Source organism: Thalassophryne amazonica, chromosome 15 (assembly GCF_902500255.1).
Source record: "Thalassophryne amazonica chromosome 15, fThaAma1.1, whole genome shotgun sequence".
NCBI lineage: Eukaryota > Metazoa > Chordata > Actinopteri > Batrachoidiformes > Batrachoididae > Thalassophryne > Thalassophryne amazonica.
In genome coordinates, this window is record NC_047117.1 from 62,419,660 (window position 1) to 62,446,671 (window position 27,012).

General features: G+C 43.4%; 2 protein-coding genes across 2 annotated transcripts in view; one reads left to right on the plus strand and one right to left on the minus strand.

Moving 5' to 3' along the window:
* Positions 1–8,495, minus strand: part of stx8 (syntaxin 8) — a 90,324-nt gene extending 81,829 nt beyond the window's left edge. The window contains exons 1-4 of the mRNA XM_034188586.1: positions 8,383–8,495; positions 1,549–1,648; positions 1,337–1,431; positions 978–1,088 (exon numbers count right to left, since the gene is read on the minus strand). Of these exons, the coding sequence (XP_034044477.1) occupies positions 978–1,088; positions 1,337–1,431; positions 1,549–1,648; positions 8,383–8,399 (323 nt within the window). The 5' untranslated portion in view covers positions 8,400–8,495. The remainder of the gene's footprint in view (positions 1–977; positions 1,089–1,336; positions 1,432–1,548; positions 1,649–8,382) is intronic.
* A 2,993-nt stretch (positions 8,496–11,488) lies between these two features.
* Positions 11,489–27,012, plus strand: part of LOC117525875 (TBC1 domain family member 24-like) — a 28,449-nt gene continuing 12,925 nt past the window's right edge. Inside the window, exons 1-7 of the mRNA XM_034187809.1 lie at positions 11,489–11,757; positions 12,250–12,455; positions 12,550–12,811; positions 12,946–13,059; positions 21,879–22,295; positions 22,403–22,642; positions 22,755–22,910. Coding sequence (XP_034043700.1) covers positions 11,555–11,757; positions 12,250–12,455; positions 12,550–12,811; positions 12,946–13,059; positions 21,879–22,295; positions 22,403–22,642; positions 22,755–22,910 — 1,598 coding nt within the window. The 5' untranslated portion in view covers positions 11,489–11,554. The remainder of the gene's footprint in view (positions 11,758–12,249; positions 12,456–12,549; positions 12,812–12,945; positions 13,060–21,878; positions 22,296–22,402; positions 22,643–22,754; positions 22,911–27,012) is intronic.

The following is a 27,012-nucleotide window of genomic DNA, read 5'->3' on the forward strand; positions in this document are numbered from 1 at the left end:
TCATGGCGGATGTACAACGACTTTCACAGAAAGTTAGTGACTGGTTGCACATCATCAAAGCAGATCACGTATGTGTGACCTCTCTGGTCAAGGAGATAGTCAAGTGAGTGAGTGAGTGAGGAGTCATTATTTTTAATTGGCCAAGCACGGCTAGATATTACAACAAACATCTCAGAGAAAAATCCCAAAATGAAAGATGGCATCTTCTGAGAAGCATCGTGGAGTGATTTCATTTTATTTTGTATTTTTTTAAACCAAAGAAGTAAAATAAAAATAAAAAAATTGTACCAGTTTTACAATCTAAATAGAGGAACTATAAGAAAGACATTACTCAGAGCGGAATATGTAAGGCACCAATGCGGATTGGTAATTACAACCTTCAAAGACAAAATTCTGTTAATTAGAGTTTATGAGTGTATACAGACAATGTGTTGTTAAATTTTCAACTTTGAGAGAGTGAGAGAGAGACAGAGAGAGAGAGAGAGAGATGGTCCCCTGCAATTTATGAGCAAAAGTATTCAATTTCATCAAATTTTATGACTGAGTGATTATATCATTTGTCATGTACCAAACAACACACCAAAAAACGAAATGTTTGGTGTACTGCCAACATTTTAAAATATCAAAGTTTGCAAATTAATAACTAGGGTTTTTTATGATTTAAGAAAAATTGTCACATTAGATTTTAGTTACAATCATTATGTTTGATATTTCAAATTCGATTTTCTGTTGACCTACTAATTTAATAACAGTCCTGCATTTCCAATATTATGTGGTGTGTAAAACCTTTACACAAAACTTCATATTAAGATTCTCCCAAACGTGCTATATTACCATCCGTCAAAATGCTCTTGTAAAATCTGAATTAATCCTGCTCATTCCTACAGCTGAAGATTTATTTCTGAGTGGTGCAAATTCTGACAAATATCACTTAGATCCCCCCCGTTGCAATAAAACAATGTTCTGGAATTTGCTACCTGGAAGATTCAGGTTCCACAGTGTCACCCTTGAAAGTGGCAGTGAGCTGCTTCTCCCTGGTTAGCAAGTCATCAATGAGATTCTGCCTTCGATCTGCTTCTGATTGCATTCTGAGAACACATTAAGGTCATTCACAATATAATATGGTAATTCAAATGAATGCAGTTGTAATGTAGAAGATGTTAATGCTGATCTTGAGTCAGTGATCTTATGATCAGACACTTTTCTACAAAAGTAGTACAACACAAACTTCAAAACACTCTATTGCCCTCTGTAGGACCAGAAGTGTTATTGCAAGCTATGAAACCTAACGAACGAAACTCAGTCACCTCTTAAATATAATTGCAAGAAAGGATACATGCGACGAGATGACGATGCTCGCAGGAGACCCTCTTTAAGCTGATTGACACTCTGTTTCAGCTTCTGCAGTGATGCCCGCAATGTCATGTTAAGCTGAATGGAGGATAGAACATATTCCCATGAACTGACCTCCAGAGAAAACTATTACAGAAAACAGCATGCAAGCATACCATAACATTCATGGAAGTATTTGGGTACAAACTTGCTTGCCTTTGCAGGGTTCCCGCCTGTTCTCTGCTGCCGGTTTCGTTCGTGGATGTTTTCTGCAATTTCCTGTGCCAGGTGACAGGTAGCAACGTAATTCTGTAACCTAAACAATCAACCTGGTGTTACTGATTTATGACAAATAGTTTCTACAGATCAGTTTTTGGGTAGGCACAGTGAGAACATATGTACAATAATAAAAACCATTCTTTAAAAAAAGTAACTTAAATCTGGCTTCACTGAAAAATTATAGACCAATATCAAATCTACCCTTCTGCACTAAAATTCTTGAAAAGGTGGTTTCACAGCAGCTTGTAGATCTTTCTCAATATAGCCTCTTTGAGCCACTGCAATCTGCATTTAGAACACGTCACTCCATGGAGACAGCACAGAATGAAGTTTTGAATGAACTTCTGCCTTCAATGGCCTCAGATACCACCAAAATGCTGCTATTTATTAGACCTTAGTGTTACATGTGACACTGCTGAACGATAATTCAAATCTTGTTACTTTTCACTTTCTGCCTTGTTGGATTTTTATTTCATTTTCCCCATCCAATTGAAAGGGAAAGTGTGTCTACACTTTTGATACATTCATTCAAAAGTGTAGACACAAACGTGTATGTATGCACAGTGCATCCAGAAAGTATGAAAAGCACTTCACATTTTCCACATTTATGTTACAAAAAGTAAGTCCCTTCGGCTGCTCCCTTGTTTTCACACCCCGTAATGACAACATGAAAAAGGTTTTTATCAAATTTTTGCAAATTTATTAAAAAAAATTTAAAAAATAAGAAATCACATTTACATAAGTATTCACTCTCTTTGCTCAATACTTAGTTGATGCACCTTTGGCAGCAATTACAGCCTCAAATCTTCTTGAATATGCTGCCACAAGCTTGTTGTACCTATCTTTGGGCATTTTTGCCCATTCCTCTTTGCAGAACCTTTCAAGCGCCATCACATTGGATGGAGAGCGTCGGTGCACGGCCATTTTCAGATCTCTCCAAAGATGTTCAATTGGATTCACATCTGGGTTGTGGCTGGGCCACTCAAGGACATTCACAGAGTTGTCCTGAAGCCACTCCTTGATATCTCGGCTGTGAGCTTAAGGTCACTGTCCTGCTGAAAGATGAACCATTGCCCCAGTCTGAGGTCAAGAGCACTCTGGAGCGGGTTTCCATCCAGGATGTCTCTGTACATTCCTGCATTCATCTTTCCCTCAGTCCTGACTAGTGTCCCAGTTCCTGCTGCTGAAACACATCCAACAGCATGACGCTGCCAACACTATGCTTCACTGTAGGTTTCTGTACCTTTCCCAAGATTTGTGCCTCAAGACAATCCTGTCTCTGAGGTCTACAGACGATTCCTTTGACTTCATGCTTAGTTTGTGCTCTGACAAGCATGGCAACTGTGGGACCTTATATGTAGACAGGTGTGTGCCTTTTCAATTCATGTCCAATCACCTGAATTTACCGCAGGTGGACTGCAATTAAGTTATAGAAACTTCTGAATGATCAGTGGAAACAGGATGAACCCAAGCTCAATTTTGAGCTTCATGGGAAATGCTTTGAATACTTACATCCTTGTGATTTTAGTTTTTTATTTTTAATAAATTTGCAAAAATCACTCTCTTAAAAAAAAAAAAAAAGAAGAAGAAAAAAAAAAACTTTTTCACACTGTTATCATGGGGTATTATGTGTAGAATTTTGAGGTGAAAAAAAAAGAATTTCATCCATTTTGGAATAAAGCTGTAACAACAAAATGTAGAAAAAGTGATGTGCTGTGAATACTTTCTGGATGCACGGTGAGTGAGCGTATACACACACACACATACATATATATATATATAAAGAAATAAATCAAATAAAAATTTTTAAAAAATCATCTCCACTGCAAAGCAGTTTTCTTGTCAGTGTGTGGAATTGGCAAACTGGCGCCCCCTGCAGCTGTACAGGAGCCATTGCTTGCTGAGCGGTACACAGTGTGTAAGAAAGGGAAAGGGACAGTTCACCTCTGGGTTTCTCTAATGCAGAGGTCTCAAACCGGTTCCAGAAAGTGCCAAGAGGGTGCAGGTTTTCTGTGCAACCACCCACTCCAGCAGGTGATTTCATCGATTAACATCACTTTGAGCAGGTGAAATCGTTAATCAGTGAAATCACCTGCTGGAGTGGGTGGTTGCACAGAAAACCTGCACCCTCTCGCCCCTTTCTGGAACCAGTTTGAGACCTCTGCTCTAATGGAAGGGACAAGAGGGGTGGTTAGTGGGCTAAAGTCAGTTACACCTCAACTTTTTTTTTTTTTTTTTAAATAACACACATCGCGTTAATAATATTACACTGAACAAAAATATAAACGCAACACTTTTGTTTTTGCTCCCATTTTTCATGAGCTGAGGTCAAAGATCTAAAATATTTACTATATATACAAAAGACCTAAATATTGTTCACAAATCTGTCTAAATGGTCGTCAGTTTACAGGACATGCCTCAGCTAGGGTCTGGTGGGAGCTGCTTCAAATACTTTTGTGACTATCTGAGGAATACCGGATTACTACACAGGATATGAGTCAAGGGTCTTTTTTTTTTTGGTTTTGGAGCTGTTAGACTCCTGACCTTCGCTGCAATCCTGTTGGTGGCAGTAATGTTCCATTGAAGCTAGTTGCCAACCGCCATTAAACACGAAGAAGAAGAATCTGTCTAAATCTGTGTTAGTGAGGTCTTCTCTTTTGCTGAGATAATCCATCCCACCTCACAGGTGTGGCATATCAAGATGCTGATTAGACAGCATGATTATTGCACAGGTGTGCCTGAGGCTGCCCCCCGCAGCTTCCTTTGCACTGTACAAAAACAGGTTCCCACTAGAAGACAGTGTAGTTGGAGTTGTAAAGAAGAGCAGGTAATAACAAGGCTTAGGATAGGGCACACTAGGCTGAACCATAATCTCCATATTATTGGCAAGCATGCTACGGGTCAGTGTGTTAACTGCAGGGACATGGAGACTGTTCATCATGTTCTGTTAGCCTGCCAAGCGTACAGCAAAGAAAGAAGCATTCTGCTAGAGGACTGGGGGAGACCAGGCTCTCTCTTGAGGGACTACTTTCCTTCTCTGTGCCATCAGCTTGGAGATTTGTGTTTAAGTTCCTTAGGAACACAGGACTTTTTGATAGGATTTAGTTGACCTTATTTATCTAGTTATTTATTTCTTTATTTTTATTTCTTTCTGTCTTTTTTTTTAATATTATTTTATTTTATTTTATTTTGTTACTCCGTCGATGCTCCACATCTGTAGTTACACAATTGCACAGTTGGTGGCGCTAATGCAACATTCCGGATGCCAACCGCCAATAAATTACAAGAAGAAGACGAAGAAGAAGACGAAGAAGAAGAAGTAGTAGTAGTAGTAGTAGTAGTAGTAGTAGTAGTAGTAGTAGTAGTAGTAGTAGTGGACCGGCTTGCTAAGGATGCTCTGAATTCTGCGGTTCAGTTGAACATTCCACTCAGTAAAGCAGAAGTTAAGCACATAATAGTTACTAAAATGCTAGGCTTATTGCAGGGGCAGTGGGACAGGGAGAGTGAGGGCGGCTTCCTTCGCACTGTTCAAAAACGGGTTCCCACTAGAAGACAGTGTAGTTGGAGTTGTAAAGAAGAGCAGGTAATAACAAGGCTTAGGATAGGGCACACTAGGCTGAACCATAATCTCCACATTATTGGCAAGCATGCTACGGGTCAGTGTGTTAACTGCAGGGACTTAGTAGGATTTAGTTAACTTTTTTATTTATTTATTTTGTCACTCCGTCGTCGATGCTCCACATCTGTAGTTTCACAATAGTACAGTTGGTGGCGATAATGCAACATTCTGGATGCCAACCGCCTATAGAGGGTTTTCAATCACGTGACCGATTTGCTGCAGGACAGGTGCCGTCGCCATTCTGGATTACTAGGAGGCTGACGCGTGATAGAAAAATTAAGAGAATGTACGGTTATTACGAGGCTTTAAATCCTCGAGATAAAGCTATTTATCGTGATAAATGTGTAGCAGTTGGTTCAGTGGATCCGTATCTTATACCAGATAGTGAGTTTAGTGTTAATGTAACGAACTGGCCGACCGTGTCACACTGCGATATTGTCAACTAGGAAGCTGCCGACCAGGTCAGCCTCGCCGGCCTCCTGCAGAGCATCACAGCGGAGCTCTGAAAGCGGAGGTCGGTCTTGAAGTCCTGAACGATTTCTCTCATCAGGCGCTGAAAGGGCAGCTTGTGGATCAGCAGCTCGGTGCTCGAGGACCACAATGCAAATAAGCATCTGTATTGGAAGCGTTCTTTTGTTGTCCTCTGCAGTATTTTTTATGTATTGTTATATAATTTTATTGCAGAATAAAATAAAATTCTGGGAGCAGTGGATTTCTGTTAGCGGCGGATCTCTCACAGCGCCACGGTGCCGTGAGGCTTCTTCACATCGACGTTGAAGCTTGTGCAATTGTTCGCCAAATGCACTAAGTGTAATCACAGCGGCCACTGCGTTGTAATCCAGAATGGCCACGGGACACAAAATGACGTGACCGATACGTCACATGAAAACCCTCTATAAATTGCAAGAAGAAGAAGAAGAAGAGGAGGAGGCTGCCCCCCAGTGTTACCTAATTTCTGAATTACCCCTTATGAAATATTGTGAAGTAAATTGGCTGAAGCTGAGTTACAGGTAAATAAAATAATTCTTTAACTAGCACAAACATAAATTTCTGTTATTTTGGGATGAATATTTTAGGGGCAGAATTTCAAATATTAAATATTAAAGCAGTAATGTGTGTAAAATTAACACATGCTTCAACAGAAGAATGACTTAAACTTGCAACAAAACTGTTACAAATTCAGTTATTTATATCCATCATTTGGGTTAATGTTGGGCCCTGTAATTAGCCAACACAGTTTTCATATCTATAGGTAGTTTCCAAGACAAACATTTGCTATTTGCTACAACTCTGTTTTGTGGCAAAGCATAGTTTAACCAGTCATAACCAAAAGTGTGACAAGTATACGAGGTCTGTCAATAAAGTATAGGTCCTTTTTATTTTTTTCAAAAACTATATGGATTTCATTCATATGTTTTTACATCAGACATGCTTGAACCCTCGTGTGCATGCGTGAGTTTTTCCACGCCTGTCAGTGACGTCATTCGCCTGTGAGCACTCCTTGTGGGAGGAGTCATCCAGCCCCTCGTTCGAAAAATTAAGCTGGTTTTCGGTGAAAATTTTAACGGCTGATGAGAGATTTTGAGGTGATACTGTCGCTTTAAGGACTTCCCACGGAGCGAGACGTCGTGCAGCGGTCCCAGGCGCTGTCGTCAGCCTGCTTCAAGCTGAAAACCTCCACATTTCAGGCTCTATTGATCCAGGACATCGTGAGAGAACAGAAGTTTCAGAAGAAGTCGGTTTCAGCATTTTATCCGGATATTCCACTGTTAAAGGAGATTTTTTTAATGAATTAATTTTTCGAACCGTGTCCACTTCGATATGTCTCACAGGTTTAGAAAAAAGCGCCAGTCTCTCAGCAACTTCTCAGACAAAGGAATTCCAACGAGGGGCTGGACGACTCCTCCCACAAGGAGTGCTCACAGGCGAATGATGTCACCAACAGGCGTGGAAAAACTCACACATGCGCACGAGGGTTCAAGCATGTCTGACGTAAAAACATATGAATGAAATCCATACAGTTTTTGAAAAAAATAAAAAGGACCTATACTTTATTGACAGCCCTCGTACAATTCAGGGCAGTAACCAAGGAGCTAAATGTTCCACCCTGAAAGACAGATTAATATAGCATCTAATGACAGACATTTAGCATGTAAGGCCGTGTTTTTTCAAATTTGCAATTCATGGTGGTCTTTGGCCTGTGGTCTTTTGATGTCAATTTCAATTTTAGGGGCAATTCTAAAATATTAAAAATAATATGAGCGAAGGCACAAACCGGAAATGGCACAAAACAATCCGGAATTGGCACAAAAAAAAAAAAATCTGCCCAGTGGAGAAAAAGCCACAAACCGCCATTGTCGTAAAAAGCCACAAACCGGAAAATGACATGGTGAGATGCTGAAGAGCTTCGGTCTTTCATGTCCGCGGCATATGCAGGTGCTAGTCATATAATTAGAATATCATGAAAAGTTGATTTATTTCAGTAATTCCATTCAAAAAGTGAAACTTGTATGTTAGCTGATTAGAGTGTGCCACCAGGTGTCTTCAATATTTAACCTTTTCACAATATTCTAATTTTCTTAGATACTGAATTTTGGATTTTCAGTAGTTGTCAGTTCTAATCATCAAAATAAAAAGAAATAAACATTTGAAATATATCAGTCTGTGTGTAATGAATGGAATTACTGAAATAAATCAACTTTTTCATTATATTCTAATTATATGACCAGCACCTGTACATATTAAGAATGTCTGCTTGTGCAAAATTTTGTGGAGGGGGGGGGGGGGTGTCTCGCAGTAATTCAGTGTAGAACGGGCACCGAATGTAAGTGTATTCAGAAACAACGATACGGGAGCCAATGTAACTCGTCCTGCAGCCACATATTTCATCATGTGACATTGTTTAGCGCTACCGCTTAAGGTTTTAAATTAAACGGCAAACAGAATGACAGTTAAAAAAAAAAAAAATTCGCAACAAGACATAAATTTTAATTGCATTAGCAACATTGAAAACTATGAAAGACTGAAACCGAGTCGCGCTGAGCTTTAAAGGAAATGCGTCAAAAATAAAGACAAAATATTTGTTTGTCACCTCTTTTTTGTAGCAGTCACAACTGAGGCTATTAGTGGTCGCACCTGAACGTTTTACTTACCAGGGGTCTTGAGACATGTTGATAAACTCTACGTGTAAAAACTAAATACACGTCGAAACATCCACAAGCAGCTAGCAGCCTGCTTATTGTTTTTGTGTGACGTCACTACAGCACCCAGGAAGGGACACACCCCACCAGAAAGGCGACTCTCGTGTGTTGATTTTTTTGCTAAATTGTACCAACATGAGAACTTCCTGAAAGCATATCACATGTAATTATTGTGATAATTTTCTAACTTTACTTTTATCCAATAGTAAATGCGCCTTTTATGCGTGTCGCTGCCACAGCTGATTCCTGATGGATCTTGATTTGGCGCATATTTTACACCGGTGTACTTCCTGAATCGTGACACAAATTCAGACTTGATCAGATAAAAAGAATGGGCGTGGGTGTGGGCTTTGAACCCAGAACCTTCTTTTCCTGCAAAATTTCTATAACCACTGGCCCTTATAAGCAGTCTGCATGTAGACAAATAGGTTTAATTCAAAAACATCACATAGAAATTTAGGAATGACAGTCATATGTATGTAGAGTCCCAGTACAAATATAATGAATATTTTCTTAAAATGTCTCAAAGGAACAGTCAGATTTTGTGGGGTTCTCTGTGTCAAGATGATTTTTTTCTCCCCACTACATCATAATTTTAATTTTTCAATTATTATGGCCATCAAATGGCATCACGGTGCAATTGGATCTTTCTTTTCCACTTTTCTTAGATTGTACCTGTAACTACCAATACATGTAAGAATTTTGCACTGTTGCATCTTTAACAGAAATCAGTATTGAGTAAAAAAAAAAAAAAAATGCCCTCTAAATAACAAAGTTCTTCACAGAAGAGGGACAAACGTTTGCTTTTTAAAGTCCCTTAAACATAGAACCCACATGGATGTCCACATGAGTTAAGTGTTTGTAGAAGTTTAGTGTTTCCTAACCAAACAATGCTTGTGTTGAGATCAAACATATAGTTGTTTTGTAGAATAATAACCCTTGGCAGAGTTCTTGGAATAGCTTCTTATGGCATTTTGATATTATACCAGAAGCTGACTCAGATTCATATTGCAGTTTGTGAGTGAGTGTATCGAAAATACAGGTGTATCTAAAAAAAATTTTATAGCATGAAATAAATTCAATATTTTCTGTTAGGTATTTCAGAAAGTGAAAAATTTACATATTCTACTTCCAATACATAGAAACTAAGTCATTTTTTGTTACAGCCTCTTGCTCCAAAAAAAATAGAAAGTGTATATCTCAAAATATTAGAATATTTTATTTCCAGTCATTATTTCTACAGTATAAATACCATGAGTCTCTCAAACCTGGTTCAGTTCACACAACCACAACCATGGACTGCTGACTTGACAGTTGTCAAGAAGATGCTCAGGGATACTGTCCACAGAGAGGGTAAGCCACAGAAGGTCATTGCTGAAAACTCTTGGTGTTCACAGAGTTCTAGATTAAAGTATAGATACAGATGAAGATCAACTTTATTTATCCCAAAGGAAATTATTATAGTCATAGAAAGTTGACTGGAGGGGAAAGTGTGGTCAGAAAAGATGCACAAGCAACAGGGATAACCGCAACCTTGAGAAGATTGTCAAGCAAAGCCAATTCCAGAACTTGGTGGAGCTTCAGAAGGAGTAGACTGAGGCTGGAGTCAGTGCATCAAGAGTCAACACACATAGATGTGTCCAGGAAATGCACCACGTGTTGTATTCCTGGTGCAAAGCCACTCCTGAACCAGCAACAATGCCTTACCTGAGCTCAGGAGAAAAAGAACTGGACCCTTGCTCAGTATAGCCCAGAGACATCTTTTCAGATGAAAGTAAATTTTGCATTTCATTTGGAAATCAAGGTCCCAGAGTCTGGAGGAAGACTGGAGAGGCACAGAATCCAAGCTGCTGGAAGTTCATTGTGAAGTTTCCACAGTCAATGATGATTTGGTGCCATGTCATCTACTGGTGTTGGTCTACTGCGTTCTCTCAAGTCCAACGTGAATCTAGTTGTCTGCCAGGAGGTTTTAGAGCAGTTCATGTTGCCATCTGCTGACAAGCTTTATGTAGATGCTGATTTCCTTTTCCTGCAGGACTTAGTACCTGCCCACAGTGCCAAAACCGACTGAGTAAGACTATGGTTTGCTGACCATAGTCTTACTGTAATTGATTGTCCTCATAGACAATCCCTCATAGATTCTCTATGAGGTATTGTCAAGAGGAAGATTAGAGACGCCAGATCCAACAATCCAGATGACCTGAAGGTTTATATCAAAGCAATCTGGACTTCCAGAACTCCTCAGCAGTGCCGCAGGCTGATCGCCTCCGCATCACACCACACTGGTGCAGGAATTCATTCAAAAGGTGCCACAACCAAATCCTGAGTGCATAATTGAACATATTTTTCAGAAGTGAGAAATTTCTGGATTATAAATCTTTTTTTTAACTGATCTGCTGAAATATTCTCATATTTTGAGATTTACATTTTCTATTTTTTAGAGTTCTAGGCCATAATGATCAAAATTAAAATAAAAAATGACTGAAACATATTAGTTTCTATGTATTGAAACTATAATATGGTCACCTTCCCAAAATAATGGCCTAAGTCATACAGGACTTAGGCCATTATTTTAGCAAGATGACAGTAAGTACATTTTTTGCTCTCTGATATATCTGACAAAAAATATTGAACTTTTTCACTACATTCTAATTTTGTGAGATGCACTACTAGAATATAGCTTTTTAATGTGTATACAAATCACACTGTAATTTGAGAAATGTTTGTTTGTGTGTTTCTTCCACTACTCCTTTGGGATACTTGGGTTAATCTCCACCAAACTGTACTTATACCTAAGAGCAATTCACTGAGAAGGGTTTTTGGAAGGTCATGTTCTGTCATGTAAGCATATTCTGTGTATGTTTGTAGCTGAAGTCTCAATGTGCTCAGATTACTTCTGAGAAAAAGCCACAATGTCACCAGAGCTAAGAACTGGAAAATCAATGGAGGTTTTCACTTTTAGTGCCTGAAATTTCCATGAAGAAGCAACATCTTGTTTTTGCATCATGTGGCCACAGCCCACAACCTTATATAACACCCTCATCATCACAACCCTCAGTTAGAAACAGGCCAGGCTTACACTTTTGACAATTCTACTTTGGACTTCTGTGAAGAATACAACGTCATGATTCATGTTTCAAGAACGCCTGGGTTTTCCAATTGTGGAATCCTAAATTCAGGTTCAGTACCTTCAAAATCTGATGACCTGAGCTCTATAACAGGAGCTAGAAACAAGCAGAGATCTCACTCATACTACAATGCAGAGGACTCAAAGAACTACGGCCTTCAGACAAAGACTGAGGAAACCTATCTAAGACCCCGCTCCAGGTATGTTCTCACTTCTCGGATTACTTATGGTCATTAGTTGTTATTCCCAGTCATGTTTTTGAGTAATACTGAATATCTTCCACTACTGAGTTCCAATCCGATGCTTGTGTTATCCCATGTAATACTTGCACCAGGACCACTGCAAGTGCATTGAAGTAAATCCAGCATATATGCTTGACAATTGAATAGTTCTGTAATACATTAAGAATAAAGTAATTAACTAACTAAAGCACTAACTAACTGATGAATGAAATGGACTATATGTAGATGCATTTGAGGACAACTCATGTTAAATAACGCTGATCATGATTGATAAAAAAATGCCTTGATCAAGCATCATACTAATCTTTGAGATGGGCTTAGTCGTAGTATTACTTCTTTGTTCTTGTGTTGTCCTTTGATGCAAATTACCAAATAAGCACTTCGAATTGAAAAAAAAAAGTCAGTGAAGAGAATTAGACATGCTGTATCACTGAACCAACTGCTCTCCAGGTCTTTTTACAGTTATGCGACGTCGGAGTTGTACTCCGACTATGACGTGGAAGACTTTAGCACACCCAGCCCCTTGAGGCAGACGGTAAGCTCCTCTCAAGTGACCCAAAAAGAGAAGAAAGCAGGCAACAGTGCTGTTGGTCAGCTTGGCTCCAAAAACACCAAGTTTAAAACCAGCAAACACTTGTACTCCAGAGAACTCAGTGGTACTAAAAATTTTATTAAGAGTTCTAATGGCATCAATTGTACTGCAATGTAAAGATCTGTAAGCATTTGACACTCAATCCTGGTTTTGTTCAGGCACCAAAGGCAGTCTGAAATCTGTGTCCATGATGACCATCTCGGAGTCCGAAAACTGGGAGATCAGTGCCAGCTCAGGGATGAAGTACGGTCAGTTTGTGGACTGGGAGAAGATTGACCCTGAAGCTGCAGAGAAATACCAGCAAATCCTGAAAAGTGAGCGCCAACATTTAAAGACAATGGCTCGTGAAGGATTCTGGGCGATGCCCCATACACTCAGGGCCAAAGCTTACTGCCACATCATCCACGGCATCAATCCCAGGTAAAGACTGCAACTTTGATCTTGATACGAATGGTGCAAAGTTAGACCAGCATCTTAAATGTCACAAAGATTTAGAAATGATTAGAAATCTGTATAGCCAATCTATCTAAATGTGGGTTGTTTAATTGCAATAGGTCTGTCAGTCCAGAAAGGGATGTCTACTACAATGTGGTGAAGAAACTCTTTGGACAAGAAAAAATTAGCACTCATCCAGTTCCAGAATACATGGGAGCTGGAGAAATACCCAGGTACTTTTACAATGATGAACATATACACTTATTACTGTATTAAAATCATGACAATAAAAGATGCACCTGCTCACTGAAATAACAAACAAAATATTATGATAATGTTACAGTTGCTTGTCCTTTAATATGAGATGAACAAATCATGACAGAATGTCATGTATGATCATATCTATACAGTTTGTTTGGTTGTCACCAGGATTATGAAAGGGGCAGAACAGGAGGCAAAGAGGTGCGGAAATTTTGAAGCATATCCAGAGCTCCATTATAAATTTCAGTGTTAAATTAACACTACATCGTCTGCATATGTTTACATTTAAATAGTGTTAAATCAGTTCTGTCGGTTAAATATCTCTATTATTGTTGGTCAACTTGATTTAACGCTAACAGAATTTATTAAATATGTTATACGGCTATGGAGTTGATTTAAAACTTTTGCATATGCTCAACCAACAAGTCGCATCATGTTCTACCAAAACTGGAGCCACTTTAACTTTTAATGCCTGTTCAACATGAAAATGACCTTTGTCACCATTTTTGCTCTTTTTACCACATAACTCCAAAACATTCAGACATAGATAGTCCAAACTATATCTTTTTGGAATTTTTACAATCAGACAAATAATGGGGTATACTTTTCAATATGACTGAAGGATGTTCAAATTTTGGCCCCTGTGTAAGTCTTCATTCACCCCAACCTAGCAATAGGTACCACCGTGGGATGACCATCATCCATTTTTGTGTAGGCCAGTGTATACTGAAGCTGGATTGTAAGTGTTGTCTTGCCACCTTAAGTGGTACTGAAAACTTGCTTATCCCATATAAATATTCTTTGCACAACTAAATACAACTTTAAATCCAAATAGCATTAAAAAAATTTCTATAGACCTCAGACTTACACTGGTGGAAGTCAAAAATTGGAACTCCAGAAAAAGAGTAATGTTTAACACTATTAATAGTGTTTATTTACATAACTCCAAAAAGTGTGGTGGTATAGAAACTCTGAAAAATCATATCAACTCTGTTCAGTTTCCTTTAATGCAAACCTTTTTGCTTTCAACCTAGGATATAAAACATATCAACAGTCTAAAACAACTATAACTATATATTGTATAACAATTGGACTACTTCATAACTTGGGCTTGATGTGGTAGAAATGCCTATTGTGCCTTCTCAGAGCTTTCAACTTTACTTACTGCTCTCTAGTTTGCATTTTGCATCTCCCATTTGGCAAAATGCATGTTTTTTTTAATTGCCAGAATGTCTTCAGTTAACATGATACTCTTAGACCTCAGCTCATCCAGGCTGAGCATGAAAGGACAAGGTGTGACACGGGGGTGTCCCGGAGGATTTGGGCAAAGTATACCCTACTGAGACATTCTTTAATTTTGGTCTACATAAATAAACTGACATGAAATAAATACCCGAAATGATAAAGTATGTAAATAAGCAAGTGGGACAACAGCAACAATAAAGCATGATGGTTGGAAGTCATTTTACAGTGCCTTCAGTGTTGGTAAAAATTGATCAATGGTGATCGGATTTAATTGGAGTCATTACCAAAATGCCCCGAGCCACATTTTTGTATTGATTTGTTATTTTTATCTCCATGTGTGGAGGTTAAAGGACAATGTTGGATCAAAAATTACCCCAAGGTTCCTCACTTTGTCAGTGTGATGTATGACACACGAGCCTATAGGTGTTGGGAAAGTGTTGGTACACGGACCCACAACAGGGGGCGCAAATGAACGGACAATGGAGGAAGTCAAATAACAACACTTTACTGTTGTGAATGGGCACAACAAATACAACAGATTATAATAATGGACAAAAAGCCAAATCACAAAAGGTGTCGTGTGGGCAGGCTCGACGATAGGAGACGTCCGTCCAAAGTAGAACCGGAACCACACGATTTCCTCCGCCAGAAGACCCCGGGAATACTGGAGCCGCCAAGTCCCGAATTCCCAGGTGGCCACTGCCTCCGCGTGTCGGACCTGGTACTGCTGGCGAGGAACAAAGAGACAATTAAACGAGGGCGCGTTTGCACCCAGCAATCCGCACGGCAGGGAAAACTACCTCCACCTCTCGTTGGAAAAGAAGTCTCTTACAACGCACAAAGTCACAAGAAGGTTTACTGTCACACAGTTAGCTGAGCACGTTACCTTCCAGGTAGAACGATATCTCGGCAAAGAGGTGGAGACGTCATCCTGCTGATATTCCCCTGCTGATCAGATGAGTGGTAACAGCTGTTGCAGGTGATGCGTGACAGCTGTCACCCTGGCTGCTCCTGTGCGGCGACTGCGCCCTCTGGTGCCTGAAGCCCGCACTTCAGGCAGGGCGCCCTCTGGTGGTGGGCCAGCAGTACCTCCTCTTCTGGCGGCCCACACAACAGGACCCCCCCCTCAACGGGCGCCTCCTGGCACCCGACCAGGCTTGTCCGGGTGGCGGCGGTAGAAATCGGCCAGGAGGGCCGGGTCCAGGATGAAGCTCCTCTTCACCCAGGAGCGTTCTTCGGGGCCGTACCCCTCCCAGTCCACCAAATACTGGAAGCCCCGGCCCATCCTACGGACATCCAAAAGCCGGCGTACAGTCCAAGCCGGCTCGCCATCGATGATCCGGGCAGGAGGCGGCGCCGGACCCGGAGTACAGAGGGGTGAGGTGTGATGTGGTTTAACCCGGGACACATGAAACACAGGATGGATCCGCAGTGAGGCCGGAAGCTGAAGCCTCACTGCGGCTGGACTGACGACCTTAAGGATTTTGAATGGGCCGATGTAATGGTCCTGTAGCTTGGGGGAGTCCACTTTGAGGGGAATGTCCTTTGTGGATAACCACACCTCCTGCCCCGGACGATACGCAGGGGCCGGGGCCCGCCGACGGTCTGCATGGGCTTTTGCCCTCGTCCGGGCCTTCAGCAAAGCAGAACGGGCGGCACGCCACACTCGACGGCACTTCCGTAGGTGGGCCTGGACCGAGGGCACACCGACCTCTCCCTCAACCACCGGAAACAACGGGGGCTGATACCCCAGACATACCTCAAAAGGGGAGAGGCCGGTGGCTGAAGACACCTGGCTGTTATGGGCATACTCGATCCAGGCCAAATGGGTACTCCAGGCCGCCGGGTGCACGGCAGTCACGCAGCGCAAGGCCTGTTCCACCTCCTAGTTTACCCGTTCTGCTTGCCCGTTGGTCTGAGGGTGGTACCCAGACGAGAGACTCACCGTGGCCCCCAGTTCCCGGCAGAAGCTCCTCCAGACTTGCGAGGAGAACTGGGGACCGCGATCGGAGACGATGTCTGTTGGAATCCCATGCAGCCGGACGACGTGGTGGACCAGGAGGTCCGCTGTCTCCTGGGCTGTTGGGAGCTTCGGGAGGGCCACGAAGTGGGCCGCCTTGGAGAATCGGTCCACTATCGTGAGGATGGTGGTGTTGCCCTGGGACGGCGGGAGGCCCGTGACAAAATCCAGGCCGATGTGGGACCAGGGGCGATGAGGCACAGGCAGCGGCTGGAGTAGGCCTGATGCCCTGCGATGGTCAGCCTTGCCCCTGGCGCAGGTGGTGCAGGCCTGGATATAATCCCGGACGTCGGCCTCTAGGGACGCCCACCAGAAGCGCTGCCGGACAACTGCCACGGTTCTTCGCACCCCTGGATGACAGGAGAGCTTGGAGCCGTGACAGAAGTCCAGGACTGCAGCCCTAGCTTCTGGTGGGACGTATAGTTTGTTCTTCGGCCCAGTTCCGGGGTCCGGGCTTCGTGCCAGGGCCTCCCGGACGGTTCTCTCTACGTCCCAGGTGAGGGTGGCCACGATAGTGGACTCCGGGATGATGGGTTCCGGTGGATCCGACAACTCCGCTTTGACTTCATCTTCATGTACCATGGGACAAGGCATCCAATCTCTGGTTCTTGGTCCCGGGACGATAGGTGATCCGGAAGTCAAAACGGCCGAAGAACAGTGACCAGCGGGCTTGCCTGGGGTTCAGCCGCTTGGCGGTCCTGATATACTCCAGGTTCCGGTGGTCAGTGAAAACCGTGAATGGCACGGACGTTCCCTCCAACAGATGTCTCCACTCTTCAAGGGCCTCTTTCACCGCAAGGAGTTCTCGATTGCCGACGTCATAGTTCCGTTCGGCCGGGGTCAACCTGCGGGAAAAATAGGCACACGGGTGAAGGACCTTATCAGTCTTCCCGCTCTGGGAAAGCACAGCTCCTATCCCTGAGTCCGAGGCGTCCACTTCAACCACTAACTGGCAACTAGGATCGGGCTGCACCAGAACGGGTGCAGATGAGAAGCGCCGTTTCAACTCCTTGAACGCGGCATCGCAACGATCCGACCAGGTGAAGGGGACTTTTGGTGAGGTCAGGGCTGTCAGGGGGCTAACTACCTGACTGTAGCCCTTAATGAACCTCCTGTAGAAATTTGCAAAGCCGAGGAACTGTTGCAGCTTCCTACGGCTAGTGGGTTGGGGTCAGTCTCTCACCGCCGCAACCTTGGCCGGATCAGGAGCGACGGAGTTGGGGGAGATGATAAACCCCAGGAAGGACAAAGATGTGCGGTGAAACTCACACTTCTCGCCCTTCACAAACAGCCGGTTCTCCAACAACCGCTGCAGGACCTGACGTACATGCCGGACATGAGTCTCAGGATCCGGAGAAAAGATGAGTAGATCGTCTAGATATACGAAGACGAATCGGTGCAGGAAATCCCGCAAGACATCATTAACTAATGCTTGGAACGTCGCGGGGGCATTTGTGAGGCCGAACGGCATGACCAGGTACTCAAAGTGACCTAACGGGGTGTTGAATGCCGTCTTCCACTCATCTCCCTTCCGGATCCGAACCAGGTGATACGCATTTCTAAGATCTAGCTTCGTGAATATTTGGGCTCCATGCAGGGGCGTGAACACTGAATCCAACAGGGGCAACGGGTATCGGTTACGAACCGTGATTTCATTCAGCCCTCTGTAATCAATGCATGGACGTAGTCCGCCATCCTTTTTTCCCACAAAAAAGAAACCTGCACCCATCGGGGAAGTGGAATTCCGGAACAACCCGGCAGCTAAAGAGTCCCGGATGTAGGTCTCCATTGATTCGCGCTCAGGTCGTGAGAGGTTGTACAGCCTGCTGGACGGGAACTCAACGCCTGGAATCAAATCAATGGCGCAATCGTACGGACGGTGGGGGGGGAGGGTGAGTGCCAGGTCCTTACTGAACACATCCACAAGGTCCTGGTACTCCACCGGCACCGTCCCCAGATTGGGCGGGACTCTGACCTCCTCCTTAGCTTGGGAACCGGGAGGAACCGAGGAACCTAAACATACCCGATGGCAGGTCTCGCTCCACTGAACCACTACCCCGGACGGCCAATCGATCCGGGGATTGTGTTTTAACATCCAGGGGAACCCTAAAATCACACGGGAGGTAGCAGGAGTCACAAAAAACTCTATCTAATCCCGGTGATTTCCTGACACCACCAGAGTTACTGGTGGTGTCTTATATGTGATTGGAGGGAGTAGGGAGCCATCTAGTGCCCGCACCTGCACAGGCGAGGTCAGCGCCACCAGAGGGAGCCCTATCTCCCTGGCCCATCTGCTGTCTAACAGATTCCCTTCAGAGCCCGTGTCCACCAGTGCTGGGACCTTCAGGGTTAAATCCTCATAAAGGATTGTAACTGGGAGTCGTGTGGCAATGTGTGTGTGTCCCACGTGAATGTCTCGGCCCACCCCTAGCCCAGTTTCTAGGGGCGGGCGTTGGTGCTTTAACCGCTCGGGGTAGTCTCTTACCTGATGCTCTATCGAGCCACAGACAAAACACGCTCCGCGGGCCAGCCTCCTCTGTCTCTCTGGTGCCCTAAATGTGGCCCTGCTCATGTCCATAGCTTCGTCAGCAGGGGGAGCTGTAACCACACGGAGCGTAGGGGCCGTGGAGCATGGGGAGGGCGGAACGCGGTCGGAACCGGAAGGGAGAGGGACGGCGCATGCCCGGCCACGCCCTTCGTCTCGTTCCCGACGGCGTTCTTCTAACCGATTGTCTAATCGTATAACGAGATCGATAAGCCCGTCTAAATCCTGCGGTTCGTCCTTGGCCACCAGGTGCTCCTTTAGGACTAACGACAGTCCGTTTACGAAGGCGGCGCGGAGGGCAGTGCTATTCCAGCTGGACCTCGCAGCCGCGATGCGGAAGTCGACTGAATAAGCAGCTGCGCTCCGACGCCCCTGTCTCATTGACAGCAGCACGGTTGAAGCGGTCTCTCCTCTATTTGGGTGATCGAACACTGTTCGGAGCTCCCTCACAAACCCATCATATATCAGAAGGAGCCGCGAATTTTGCTCCCAGAGCGCTGTAGCCCAAGCGCGTGCCTCGCCGCGAAGCAGATTAATCACATAAGCTATCTTACTAGCGTCAGTCGCGTACATGACGGGACGTTGTGCGAAGACGAGCGAACACTGCATAAGAAAGTCCGCGCATGTCTCCACACAACCCTCGTACGGCTCCGGAGGGCTTATGTATGCTTCAGGGGAAGGTGGGAGGGGTCGTTGAACGACCTGTGGAACGTCACTGTTGTGCACAGGATCGACAGGAGGGGGAGCCGCAGCAGCGCCCTGAGGGCGCGCTTCCACCTGCGCGGCGAGAGCCTCCACCCTGCGGTTAAGGAGGACGTTCTGCTCGGTCATCAGATCCAGCCGAGCCGTAAAAGCGGTGAGGATTCACTGCAACTCACCGATCATTCCTCCTGCAGACGCCTGTGCGCCCTGCTCTTCCATTGGCTGTTCAACAGCCGGTTGACGCCCCTCGGGATCCATGACGTTGGCCGAGATATCCTGTTGGGAAAGTGTCGGTACACGGACCCACAACAGGGGGCGCAAATGAACGGACAATGGAGGAAGTCAAATAACAACACTTTACTGTTGTGAATGGGCACAACAAATACAACAGATTACAATAATGGACAAAAAGCCAAATCACAAAAGGTGTCGTGTGGGCAGGCTCGAAGATAGGAGATGTCCGTCCAAAGTAGAACCGGAACCACACGATTTCCTCCGCCACCAGACCCCGGGAATACTGGAGCCGCCAAGTCCCAAATTCCCAGGTGGCCACTGCCTCCGCGTGTCGGACCTGGTACTGCTGGCGAGGAACAAAGAGACAATTAAACGAGGGCGCGTTTGCACCCAGCAATCCGCATGGCAGGGAAAACTACCTCCACCTCTCGTTGGAAAAGAAGTCTGTTACAACGCACAAAGTCACAAGAAGGTTTACTGTCACACAGTTAGCTGAGTACGTTACCTTCCAGGTAGAACGATATCTCGGCAAAGAGGTGGAGATGTCGTCCTGCTGATATTCCCCTGCTGATCAGATGAGTGGTAACAGCTGTTGCAGGTGATGCGTGACAGCTGTCACCCTGGCTGCTCCTGTGCGGCGACTGCGCCCTCTCGTGCCTGAAGCCCGCACTTCAGGCAGGGCGCCCTCTGGTGGTGGGCCAGCAGTACCTCCTCTTCTGGCGGCCCACACAACAATAGGCTGATCGTTAAATGGTGAAATTGATGCCGATGTCTCACTGGACCAAGAACCATCATTTCAGTCTTATCAGAGTTTAAAAGTAGAAAGTTTCTACACATCCAACTTCTCACTGATGCAAGACAATCTTCTAAGGATTTTATGTGAACGAGATTACCAGCAGTTATCGGCATGTAACTGAGTATCATCTGCATAGCAGTGAAAGGTAATCCCAAAATGCCACAATATGTGCCCAAGGGGCGCTATATAAAAGGGAGAAAAGCAGGGGGCCTAAGACGGACCCCTGTGGAACCACGAATTTCATGTCACTAAGGTTAGAGGTAGTGTTACTGTACAAAACACAGTGAGAACAACTGGTTAAGTATGACGTCAGCCATGCAAGGGCACTCCCAGTAATCTCAAAATGATTTTCCAGCCTATCAAGTAGAATATGATGATCCACGGTATCAAATGCAGCTCTGAGATCTAACAGCACCAGAACCGTAGTGGTGTCCGAATCCATTGTAAGCAGAAGATCATTCACCACTTTAGTGAGAGCTATCTCTGTGGAATGATATTTTATAAAAGCAGACTGCAGTGGCTCAAAGAGATTATTCTCAGTAAGATAGTCTACAAACTGCCGTGACACCACTTTTTCCAGAATTTTAGAGCAATATGATAGATTTGATATCGGCCGATAGTTTTTCTATACACTAGGGTCAAGATTAGGTTTCTTAAGTAATGGTTTAATCACTGCAGGTTTGAAACATTTAGTAACAGATCCAGAAGTTAATGACAGATTAATCATTTCCAGCACAGTCGGCCCAAGAGTGGGCCACAGGTCCTTAAACAGTTTTGTTGGTATAGGATCAAATAAACAGGTTGTGCTTTTTATTGACATTACGAGCTTCGTCAGCATGCCTAGTGAGATACTATCAAATTCTGTAAATCTAGGTAACACCTCATTAATGGAGCCACCTCAGTAGCAGGGTGTAGTGGCTGGGTTAAGGCATGCTGGGATATGTTTAACCTAATGTCTTCTATTTTCTTCTCAAAGTAATCCAGGAAATCTTGTGCTGTAAAAGATCAAACTACAGGTGGTTGTCCATGAATAAGTGTTGCCACCGTGTCGAACAAGAACTTTGAGTTATGCTTGTTTTTGTTGATCAAATCAGAGTAACAAGTCTGCATTGTAGCCAATAATGCATGCTTATAGTCTAAGATAGCATCATGCCACGCAAGGTGGAATACTTCTAATTTTGAAAATTATTATGGTGGGTATACAGAGCAACAGATGAGGTAAGGGCTTGGTTCCTCTTCTCTTATCCAGGTACTGTCTCAACAAAGCAGGCTTGAACTCTGTGAGAAAGATCCTTCTTTGCCTGGGCAGTTACTTCCCAGAAATGAAGTTCTGTCCTATTTTGCCTGCTTTGGTGGCCCTCGTCCTTCACTTCAGCCAAGATGAAGCTGAGTGCTTCTACAGCATCTCCCGGCTGATTTGCTACAACGATCCCAACAAACGCTACATCGACCAGACCTTCCTCACCTACCGTGCTTCGTGCATGACCTTTGGAGACCTTGCTAATAAGTGCTGCCGTGGCATCCGTAAACTGATTGCCAGCTCTCACCAGAACCTTTTTTATTTTTATTCTGACTGGATCATGTGGATCTTTGCTGACCTTCCATTCACTTATGCCATTAGAGTGCTGGATGTCTACCTATTAGAGGGTTACAAAGTCCTCTACAGGTATGTGCTTCTGAGGTTGCTGAATGAGTAATTATAAATACTTATGAGATTACAATCACTTCACATCGATTCACCAAACAGTAAAACCATTTGATAATTCTCTGCAGGGTGGCATTGGCTTTACTTAGCCTCTATAAAGTATCAGTGTCATCCCGAGTGGCACATGTGGAAGACTTCAGAACCGATATGAAAAGGTTTGTGCAGAATGTATCTCGCCACTGCACAGCCGAAAACCTTCTACAAAGGGCCTTCATGATTCCCATGGCAACACGGAGGGAACTCAATCTCTTGTTCAATACCAATAAGGATTCCCTTATGCAAAAAGGTGTCAGCATCCACCAGAGGAAGTGGGTCAAAAGGAAATTTCTGCCACTTAGAGATGCATGACCTGTTGATATACTCTTGACATTTCCCTTTGTGTGTGTTTAAACTTGTATGCTTCTGTTAATGTTCCAATAGGCAGTCAGTGGAGTCGGTGGATTTTACCCACTTCAGTTCCACTGCTGTGACTGGGACAGAGATGCGAGTCATCTGGGCTTGGATACCTGAGCGCTTTGGGCTTTTTAGCCCCATTAGGCTGTTTAGTACAGCTGAACATGAGAGAAATCTTACTTCGTAAGTATAAATGCTGTTTGACATGATCTTTGATGCTTCGTGATAGTGAGATATTACTGTGCTTCAATGTTATGCTGTTTCTGTTTATGAAAATAATTTGTATCAGATAGCCTCTTTTGGTGTATTCTTAATTATAAAGTGAAACCTGCTGAACAGCACGTCCCATCAGTGAAAAACCAGGCGGCCATGTTTTCACTGTCAACATATGGTCTTTGTGTGAAGGTTAAGTCAAGACTCAGTGCTGGTAAATATCCTCCTACATTGTTGAATTGTTTCTCAGAGGATTTGTTTAGTCACATCACGATTACTGTAATATGTGACAACTCTGTGTGTGTGTGTGTGTCCCTCTTCTGTCCAAACTGCACCTTGTCACAATTTGTCCCTGATCGGGGCTTTGATTCCATTTTTCCTCCTTTCTTTTGCTCACCATCTGTCCCAGCTTTGTTTTGTTAGTTGTTTATTTTCATTGTGTGTTTATTCTCTGTTTTGTTTTACGTTGCCACTTTGTTTCTTTTCATACTTTAGCCATTGTTCAGTTCTGTCCTAGTTTTGTTCAGCTGACAGCCGGTTTGTGTTTTTGATCATTAGTTTATCACTTGTTTATTTTGTTCATCTCATTTGTGTTTTCTGTTAATTAATATGCATATGTCGTGGACATGAACGAGTGAAGCTCTTTGCCATCTCACCATGTCATATTGTGTCACCATTTTTTGAATAAATGCTTCAGGGGAGCATTAGCATGGCTAAAAACTTTCAGCTTCTGGGGTGGGGGGGGGGGGTGTTTCTGCCATTTTAAGCATTTTTCTTTATTTGCCTCTCACATGCCCGGAAGCTTCTCGCCATCGAACCATGCCATTTAGGTCCTTCAGACTTTTTTTGAGCAAATGGTTCTTGGTGTCAGGCCGGGTAGGAGCCCGGAACCTGAAGCGGCTGGACCCACATTGCAGACTCCCAGACTTGGCTTTGGTGTAAGAGATAACATAGTCTTTATTTCAGGCACAGGTACGGTACACGTGGTTAGTCAGCGGAGCAGAGGTACAATCAGGATCAGGCAAAAACGCAGTCATTGACGAGCAGGATTCAGTGGCACAGACAAACACAGACATCAGAGATAAGGCAAAAGGTGCAGTCAAAAAACAAAGCAAAAATATGGTACACGGCTAGACAAAAACAGGACTGTGAATAAAGGCTGGAGAGTGTGCTAAGACAACAATCTGGCAGTGAGCTGTGAAACTGTAAGGTCTTAAATAACAGGTGGTGTAAATGAGGTGCATGTGCAGACTGATTAGGTAATGAGGTGCACCTGTGGAGGGAAGGTTCTAGAAAGTGGCATGGCTAGTGACCAAACATTATACACGGCAAGATTGTGAGGAGGGAGTGCACAAAGTGGAGTGATGTAAAAGACAAAGACACGTGAGCTGGTGACAAGAGTGTGAGTGAGTAGAAACAACACAGACAGAAACAAGGTGAGAGACATGGGGCAGGTGCAATGATGTGAAGTGAGAACATAATCAGATATGACTGAGGAACTACAGGGAACTATAAACTGAGCTGAAACAGAACATACAGGAACAAGAATCAGGCATGATCATGAGAACTAAAAGTAAACCAAGATAAAATGAGAGCAAAGGAAGAAACAACATGAGCAGTGATCAGGGAAAAAATGAAAAGTAAACATTAGGACTAAACTAAACTGGAACTGACTGACTGAAAAATACATAAAGAGATGACAGGGCAAACCAAGACTACATAATTAACAGAAAACAAAACCCGATATTACAGCATAACAGATAACTAAATGATAAACAATGAAAACATAAACTGGCAGAACAAACTAGGATAGAACTGACCCATGGCTAAAGTAAGAAAAGTGACAAAGAAACAAAGTGGCAAAGTAAAACAAAACAGAGAAAAAACCATGATGTAAATAAACAACTAACAAATCAAAGCTGGGGCAGAAAAAGAACAACAGAAAGGGGGGGGAAATGGGCTCAACGCCCTGATCATGCCAAAATCATGACACTTGGGAGCATTAGCATTGCTAAAACCTTTTAGCTTCTGGGGGGCTCCGCTCCCAGACCACCCAGACTTTTTAAGCATTTTTGGAATTTTTTTGCCATTGAGGTGACCACCCCCCCCCCCCCCCCCATTACAGCCCTTTTAACCCCCTGCCACTTTAAGCATTTTTTTTATGTGGATGTAAATTAATATTCAAAGTTTTCAGCTAGTTGACAGTATGGCTGTGCAACATGTTTCTCAATACTGTCATGCCAGTATGATATATGATATGACTATGATTTCACACATAGTGCAGCAACAGTGAAAATTAAACATCCTTAAACAAAACAGGAGTAATACCACACTCATTTTGCACTCATCATAAGGTTAGGATAAAAAGTATTGGAACACTTGGTATTTCACACATTTTAATTTGTTTATGCCATTTCATATACAAGAAATACAAAAAAGAAAGAAAGAATAAAAATTTCTAAAATTATCTTCCTCAAACTCAAAAATTGATAAAAATAATAATCAGTTTTATTGCCAGTTTTCTTCGGACAAGTAAGGGGATGAAAACATGAATATTTCCAACTCACTGAATATGTCTTGGATTCTATTTACATCAGTTATGAAGAAATCCAAAAGTTTCTTTCACCAAAACATCAAATCTAGGCTTTCACCTCAAATGTACTTTATGTCAAATTGTAGCTGAACTTTCATGTCTTTTTTTAAGAAAATCCTCCTCTACACTACTTCATCAGGAAGCTGGATTTTAGATTTTTAATTAATTTATATTAAGTTGTAGAGATATGCTTTCAGTTTGAGTTTAAGGAAGGTAATTTTAGAAAAAAAAAAGTATCTGAAATGTAATAAACAAATTAAAATGTGTAAAATACCAAGTGTTCCAATACTTTTGAGGGCAATTGAGAAACACTGAGGAGCAGCATCTTACATCTCATATATAGTGTAGCAGATACGAGAATATTTAGATTGGAATCCTGCAAATGGTGATACAAGCATCAAATTCAGCACAAATAATCCATAGACATGAACTCTTGAAAAAACTGATTAACCACTTGAATTTTCAATAGGCAGCCAGGTAGGGGTCAATTGAAGAATTACACAGGGGTCAAAATTAAAAGATGCTCCAATCATATGGAAAACTGCACTACATTATTTGCCTGATCATAAAGATTCCAAAAGGTATGCGTTGAAAGGAGCCAGCTGAGGTGGTTCGGGCCTCCTGGGCACCTCCCAAGGGAGGTGTTCCAGGCACGTCCATCTGGGAGGAGACCCCGGGGAAGACCCAGGACTAGGTGGAGAGATTATATCTCCACACTGGCCTGGGTACGCCTCGGGATCCCCCAGTCAGAGGTGGTCAATGTGGCATGGGAAAGGGAAATCTGGGGTCCCCTGCTGGAGCTGTTGCCCCCGCGACCCGAACCCGGAAAAGCGGTTGAAGATGAGTGAGTGATGAGATGCTGCTTTTAACAACCAGGACCTCATTTCTGGCCTAAAATATGGTCGTTGACTCACCAATATAAGTTTGGTGTTAGAAGTACATAGTTCAAACGACTTGTTCAGTTCAGATCTGAACATTTTTCTACTTCTACTAAAGTGGATTGGAACTTTTTGTGGTACATAGCACCAGCTACTGGACATGAGAAACCTAGCAGTCTATGTGACTCGCTACTGATTTCAAAATGCAGCTCTTTCAACCAGACGTGCGGTGCCGTGACATGTCAATCATCTGTGTCCAATCAAATTTCAGGAGAGTCCATTGCAACCCTGACCTCCACCCTAGCTCCACCCATGCCAGGAAGTGTTTGACATTTGACATTTCCTGTTTCACTGTGGCTTAAGAATTTAGCATTTTCTGTTTGAGTGTGAGCTTGCCACTGGGTTCCCACGAGATTCCATGGGATCTCGTCTGTCAGTCCAGGAAGTGTCGATCCAGGAAGTGTTTAACATTTGACATTTCCTGTTTCACTGTGGCTCTACCCCTGCTATGGACTCTATTGCCATGAACCAGGACATTGAGGTGATGAAGAGGATTTTTTTTTTCTGACCTCTCTTTTTTTCCTGACTGCTATGCTCCCAG